Source organism: Oncorhynchus clarkii, chromosome 15 (assembly GCF_045791955.1).
Source record: "Oncorhynchus clarkii lewisi isolate Uvic-CL-2024 chromosome 15, UVic_Ocla_1.0, whole genome shotgun sequence".
NCBI lineage: Eukaryota > Metazoa > Chordata > Actinopteri > Salmoniformes > Salmonidae > Oncorhynchus > Oncorhynchus clarkii.
Window position 1 is genome coordinate 20,633,471 of NC_092161.1, and position 7,768 is coordinate 20,641,238.

The 7,768-nt window shown below is 38.1% G+C and overlaps 1 protein-coding gene across 12 annotated transcripts in view; it reads right to left on the minus strand.

The window, feature by feature from the left end:
* LOC139367028 (receptor-type tyrosine-protein phosphatase mu-like) overlaps positions 1–7,000 on the minus strand; it is a 296,813-nt gene extending 289,813 nt beyond the window's left edge. For 11 of the 12 annotated variants that reach the window (XM_071104928.1, XM_071104927.1, XM_071104930.1 and 8 more), the window contains exon 1: positions 6,714–6,998. In XM_071104928.1, coding sequence (XP_070961029.1) covers positions 6,714–6,786 — 73 coding nt within the window. In that variant the 5' untranslated portion in view covers positions 6,787–6,998. Of the gene's footprint in view, positions 1–6,713 lie in introns of all 12 variants that reach the window. The other variant, XM_071104931.1, reaches the window with a different exon arrangement.
* Between the last annotated feature and the right edge of the window lie 768 nt (positions 7,001–7,768).

Consider the following 7,768-nt stretch of genomic DNA (forward strand, 5'->3'; position numbering starts at 1 on the left):
TGTATGTATGTATGTATGTATGTATGTATGTATGCATGTGTATGTGTGTATGTATGTATGTATGTATGTATGTATTAGTAAAAAGTATAGTAAGAAGTAAAAAGAAAAGAAAATGACACAAATCACAATATCAAAGCAGGGCAGTGCATAGCTGACTGAGTAAATTGTCTATATTCCTATTTGATATAGCATATTTCAGGGTTCCCCCAACTGGCTGCTCACGGGTAGTTTTATTTGGCCCCCCAAGTTTTCTGAGCAAAATTAAATTAAATTGTTATTTAACATTTTCATTTTTGGACATAAAAAGAGACTAAAAACACCAGGAAATCAGCTTCAAGTCATTTTAATTTGGGAAATCAGTTCTCAAGTATCCTCACGCATAATAGAGACACGTGATCATATACAAATGTAAGCAAGGATTGAAATTATTATGTTTTTGCCAAATATTAAATCCGTTTGGGCTTCTTGCGGTCAATTTGAAGTCTACAAATGATTTGTAATTATGTTCCGGCCCCCTGACCATCCACTCAAGCAAACAATTATTTTAAATAAATTAAAAAATGGCCCGTGGCTGAATCTAGTTGATGATACCTGGCCTATTACTAATATATATATATATATATATATATATATATATATATATATATATATATATATATATATATATATATATATATATATATATATATATATATATATATATATATATATATATATATATATATAAAAAACACACACACAGCAAAATAACAATGTAGACAGAGCTAAGAGTCTAAGAAAATATCTGGTCAGAATAGTATTATTTTTTTTTGTTCTCTCCCTCAAATGATCTGGGCCTATAGCCAAAGGCTACTTTCATAGCAGGCACTCCGGTGACTTATTGTTATAGAAGCCTAAATGTTAGTTTCTCTACATTTCATATGAATATGACTTGGCCGATTAAGCCACTTTCAAGTTAATACATGCTAGAGTTCTCCTGATGTACTATTTCACGATCAAAAGTTTAAGGTGTTTTTGAATAACCCAAAACATGGGAGGCTTAAGGTAAAAATAAGAGCGATAGAAAAAACAATAGCAAAATATAAAAATCTATTGCGAAATTTGAAAAAAACCTTAGTTGAGCAAAGCATTAAGTGAATTGATACATGCATGCAAGCGAGGCAAAAAATTGTATAATATTCCATCCTTGCAAACCAAATAACCAAAAAGCCTAATCCTACTGATTGAAATATCAAAAAAGCATTAAAAGACAAATTAAAGTTGAGTATTTTCCAAACTACTCAAAAAAATAAGTGTTTAAAAAAGTCCACAAGTTGAAGCTTTTAAAATGGGAATAATATTGAAATTCAGAGTCTATGCTATTCTCAATCACATATTTATTTTGAATGACAAGAAGTGAAATTGAGCAACCTATACCAAGATGGAAAAATCAAAATGTCAAATATATATATATTTTTTTAATTTAGGAGACATGAGGAAATCTTAGGAAAAGATGCATAGTTCGCATAGGCCCATTTCCATATTAATCTAGCAATGTGCAACCTACAGTTGAAGTGGGAAGTTTACATACACCTTAGCCAAACACATTTAAACTAAGTTTCTCATAATTCCAGACATTTAATCCTAGTAATTCCCTGTCTTAGGTCAGTTAGGATCACCACTTTATTGTAAGAATGTGAAATGTCAGAATAATAGTAGAGAGATTTTTTTTATTTATCCATTATTTGATTTCAGCTTTTATTTATTTCATCACATTCCCAGTGGGTCAGAAGTTGACATGCACTCAATGAGTATTTGGTAGCATTGCCTTTAAATTGTTTAACTTGGGTCAAACGTTTCTGGTAGCCTTCCACAAGCTTCCCACAATAAGTTGGGTGAATTTTGGCCCATTCCTCATGACAGAGCTGGTGTAACTGAGTCAGGTTTGTAGGCCACCTTGCTCGCACACGCTTTTTCAGTTCTGCACACATATTTTCTATAGGATTGAAGTCAGGGCTTTGGGATGGCCACTCCAATACCTTGACTTTGTTGTACTTAAGCCATTATGCCACAACTTTGGAAATATGCTTGGGGTCATTGTCCATTTGGAAGACCCATTTGCGACCAAGCTTTAACTTCCTGACTGATGTCTTGAGATGTTGCTTCAATATATCCACATCATGATGCCATCTATTTTGAGAAGTGCACCAGTCCCTCGTGCAGCAAAGCACCCCCACAACATGATGCTGCCACCCAGGTACTTCACGGTTGGGATGGTGTTCTTTGGCTTGCAAGCCTCCCCCATTTTTCCTCCAAACATAACGATGGTCATCATGGCCAAACAGTTATATTTTTGTTTCATCAGACCAGAAGACATGTCTACAAAAGTATTATCTTTGTCCCCATGTGCAGTTGCAAACTGTAGTCTGGCTTTTTTATGATGGTTTTGGAGCAGTGGCTTCTTCCTTGCTGAGCAGCCTTTCAGGTTATGTTGATATAGGACTCGTTTTACTGTGGATCTAGATACTTTTGTACCTCTTTCCTCCAGCATCTTCACAAGGTCCTTTGCTGTTGTTCTGGGATTGATTTGCACTTTTTGTACGTTCATCTCTAGGAGACAGAATGCGTCTCCTTCCTGAGCGATATGACGGCTGCGTGGTCCCATGGTGTTTATACTTGCGTACTATTGTTTTTACAGAGGAACGTGGTACCTTCAGGCATTTGGAAATTGATCTCAAGGATGAACCAGACTTGTGGAGGTCTACAATTTATTTTCGGAGGTCTTGGCTGATTTCTGTTGATTTTCCCATGATGTCAAGCAAAGAGGCACTGAATTTGAAGGTAGGCCTTGAAATACATCCACAGGTACACCTCCAATTGACTCAAATGATGTCAATTAGCCTATCAGAAGCTTCTAAAGCCATTACATAATTTTCTGGAATTTTCCAAGCTGTTTAAAGGCACAGTCAACTTAGTGTATGTAAACTTCTGACCCACTGGAATTGTGATAGTGAGTTACAAGTGAAATAATCTGTAAACAATTGTTGGAAGAATTACTTGTGTCATGCACAAAGTAGATGTTCTAACTGACTTGCCAAAAGTATAGTTTGTTAACAAGACATTTGTGGAGTGGTTGAAAAACAAGTTTTAAATGACTCCAACCTAAGTGTATGTAAACTTCCAACTTCAACTGTACCTACAACACATAGTAGCCTAGGCCTAATAAGAGAGGAGGATGAGACAAACTTGCCAATCAGTTTACAATTATCCAGTTTTGAGGAGAGCAGAGTGGCTCTGCAGCCCATGATGATTTACTACCCATCACAAGACATGAGGCACGTTGACTGTCACTCTCTCCTTCTGCGTGCTTCAGCACACACAGACAGTGTAGTAGCCTAGGCCTGTCTTTTGTGCCAGAGCTCCACCAGAGTGGAATAGGCCATTCAACATTTTTTGGCTCAGCTAAACATATTTTGTCATATCATGATTCCTCTCATCCCTCCCATAGCATGTGAGCGAAATTACAGTCTACGGGCAAGCACAGAAAATCAGTCACCCTTTTGGAATATGGTTTTACAAACCTTTTTTATTGTTTGGACAAGTGACATCAGCTTTCGGAAAGTTTAAAAAAAAAATAATAATAATAAAATCAGAAGGACTGATTAAAAAAGTTAATATCAAGCCCTGACCGAGCTACCAGGATTATCAGCACAGCTAGTTCCGAGTGGGTGGTGGACTGGGGAGAAAAAAAACAGAGCACGCAGAGTCGGAGAATGCTAGAAATGTTTGCCGTGCATAGCCACAACAAATACAGCGAGGCAGACTGGAATTCATCACTAGGCCTTCAGCAAGTATCAGAAAGATGCTAAAAAAAAAGCACAAAAGCCGAGTAGCTTGAAGGCAAAATGGTTTGGGGTGGTGGGGGGGCAATTTCATGGAAGACTTTCTTTGTGTCAAGCTAGCTAGGTGTGTATGACTGAAACGCAATAGTGGACATTAATAATCCCAGTTAATTATTGACGGTGTGTTCATTATTAGGGCAACTCTTCCATCTTGGGATGAGGGTGGAGATTTTAATTTAATTCTCCACTGGTGCAGATATCCCAGCAAAGCTCCATCAGTCTGGGTTGTATGTGGCGACATGAAGAACCAGTAACTCTACAGTTTCTATAGCAAGCTATTTGACTGGTTATACTTTGTGTGCTGGGAGTCAGTCTTAAAAGACAAGGCAAATCATTTGAAAGTGGATTGTTGAAAGAGGCACAGCAACAGTCCACAGAAAGGCTGTGTGGCCGAGTCCAAGCAAGAAGAACAATGTGCATTATGCAGCATGTACCAAAGGTCTGCAGCTCGACAAAAATATATTTATAGCAGTGAATGGACGGAAGAAACAGCGCAGGGGTATCCATCCATCTGGGAGCGCCAGGGGATATCCTGGGTAAATTGGTCACACAAGACACAATGTCCATTACAGAAAACTTACTCCAGCCAGGCCCTGTGCAGTGTCCAAACACACAAAGCTCAGCCAAGGGCACAAACTATCATATTAATCTAACAATTTAACCCTACTTCCAGCAAAGCAAGAGAATAACCATTCAGGCTTCACTTCAAGAAACATATTTTGATGATATAGTGTTTGTCTTGACAGCTTGAACTGACTGCCAAACTGAACATTGAACCATCTGTGTCTACTGTGTATCACTCAGTGCATGTCTGTGGGCTTCTACAAAAGTGACGTGTGGTATGTCTAAGTTTTCATGGATAACTAACTGACGCAAGCAGGGAATGGAACCGCCTTAAACCAATAACAGTGCTAGGATCAGGAATAAATGTGGGGAATGTGATTGCAATTACTGAACGTTTTGGGAGAACAACAACTATTACGTACATTTAAAAAAAAAAAATAAGTCTCACTTAATTTGCATTTGTAATTCCACCGCTGGTTTTGTACTCCCTGATTGGCAAGTAAACAAAATGGTTATTTACATTCCATTATAAAATCATTCTTTGTTTAACAAATATTTGACTGTTTGTGCTTTTTAATATGGATGGCGGTGGAAAAAGTTATTTGATGAGGTTGCGGACCAAATCCTGAATCTCAAGAGAGCCATTCTGTGGCGGTATGTACAATGCTGCCACCACCAGGCATTACACGTAAAGGCATTGAGAGGCTGTGATAGTGTTATGCGTCCCAGATCTAATCAAGAAACTAGTAGGAAGGCTACTTACATGCATAACATCAGAAAAAGCTCTGATTACTGATGTAGTTCACTAGCATGGACGCACTGTCTAATAGTGGATTTATCCATTTTTATTACATGGAATTCAAAATATTGTGCCGGGCAAACGGAAGCCTTTACAAAAATAGATATTTGGCTGGCTCAATCAATTAGATACAAATGTGAGTGAGAAAACTTACTCCAATTGCCCATAAGGGGATATATAAAGTTGTGTTGTATTTAAATTAGATTTGAATAAATACGCCTGTTAGTTTGCCTACCACATTAGGGCAAAAAACAAAAATACCTTTCATTACATTGAACAAAACAACTATCATCCTCCGATGCATAACTAAAAACAACATACCAATGGCATTAAGCCTAATTATTACATATACTGTAAGAAAAGCATGGCCAACTGTAGCTTGACTGAGGAAAAACAGATGTGTTTGCTTGCCTGCTGTATGCATAGTTGCATGCCTACTATGAAGCGCAGATGAGCCACAGTTCAAACGTGCGAAATGCAGCTCTCTACCATTCAAAACACAGGCATTCTAGATCATGTCAAAGCACCTGTATAACAATCCATGTGTAGATGTAGCGCTCCACACACATTTGCCCAGCCCTTCACTTTGGAATGTTGCCAATATGCAATGACACTTCTGACACTACATTAATATAGATATTATATGCTAAATTAATTAGTCTATTTCAATAAGCAGGAATAGGAAGTTAGATTATTAGACGTCCCTTGCTTAAAATAGATTAGCATCTATAAAAAGTAACTGCTTGCTTTGATAAGCTTAGGCTTTCAAAGGATCTCAAAACTTTTCAGACAAGTCTGTGTCAGTCTGACAGTCACCCTTAGTGTAGATTAGTAAATGTTCCATTCAATAAACATATGGTATACCAACTTGAAACGGACGTGAAATCAATAGCATCAGCATTGGACAAAATGAATAACCAAGTAGCGCACAGAACATTTCCCTCTCCAAAACAATCTGCCAAGGGGTACCTAACAGCTATTCAACAACTATTGTGGTTATGAATCATGTAAATAATTAACATTTTGCCAGAGTACAGCCATAATCCAAAATGGAAGAACAATTCGACATTATGCTACAGTGTATTTGGTGAAATAGCGTACCACAGCGCTGACTACATTATAAAAGTTTCCAATGCGCTGGGATGGGGCACGTCGGTCTGTTTACACTAGAGCTATTTACTGATCAAAGGGACATCAAACCACCCTATTCGAACTAGCCATACACGAATTTCTCTGTCGAACAATAAATGCGTAGGAAGTAACATTATAACGTTACAGGCTTTTCGTCAGAAAACTTGGATGTTGTACTGCTAGAGGCACTGGACTGCCTTCAAGACAACGAACTTCGGAATGCGTTCTTCGACGGAAAGCGCGACAGACCCGTTATCATAGGCTACTTCAAATTCCTGGGCTTTTTGCAATACAAACAAACAAACAAAATACACTACACAAGAAATTATGAGTCTTACCTTTGAATACTTCTCCTCGAACTGTAAGCAATACGCTGCCCGCAGCAATTAGACAAGTTAAAAGTCTATCCATTGCGGTAGAGTATCGCGAACGTTACCCCCAGCTCCGGGGTAAGATCAATTCTACTCTTCCGCTGTAATAGAGGAAAATATTCCGTTTTACAGTTAACGTGCCCGGTACCTACTGGGAGTGTTCCCCTGTCTGTCTTTTCCTACTGGGTTACTTGTGTATCTTTCAAGAGCCTCCACTCGAATAGTGACTTCGCTTGCTGCCAGGAGGTAACTGACGTCACTAAGCTCGGAGAAAAGCTCGAGACAGTGCGCGCTCCAATAGAGGCGTCATTATGAGCTCCATTTCAGTATCCAGATGGAGTGATTGGTTCTTTCATACTTTCCCTCAATTTGCTAGAATTCTTGCTGGAAATACTTACCCACCGATAGATTCTATTTTAGCCTAGCCTACACGTTTTTAAACTGTGGAGTCAAAGTTTCACTTTCAGATACTTAAACCTGGTTTCAAGCACAACTGTGGTTGATAAGTTGTAACGAGGGAGTGGCGCCCCATTTCACACCAATGAAGATTCCTTAGGATCCTAATAGGAGAATCCTTGCATCTTGTATATCTTATTGCTTCGAATTTATTTGAGTATCATATGATATACAACTACGTCATAATTAGCATGACTTTAAGTCTAATTTTGATTAGGTTTGTAAGGGGTAGTTTGATAATGTTGTTATGTTAAACAAGCTAGCTAACTTAGTGAAGAATTGTTCCGACCAAAAAGCACATTAATTAAACGTAGTCCTATTTCTGACATCATAGGTAGGAAATAGGAAGCTTCGATGAGCACGTGAACGCAGCAATGGGAAGGCAAGACAGAACTGCATTTTTTGGCTCTATGCAAATAAACAAACTAAACTAAAATATCTCTGAACACCCTATTATTATGTTATAATTCTAGGCTATGGCACATTTTACCTCCTTTGTCCAATTGTATGACATCAAATGGGAGTCATGCCACTTTCAAGACAACTCGGAAACAGACATTTCCGAC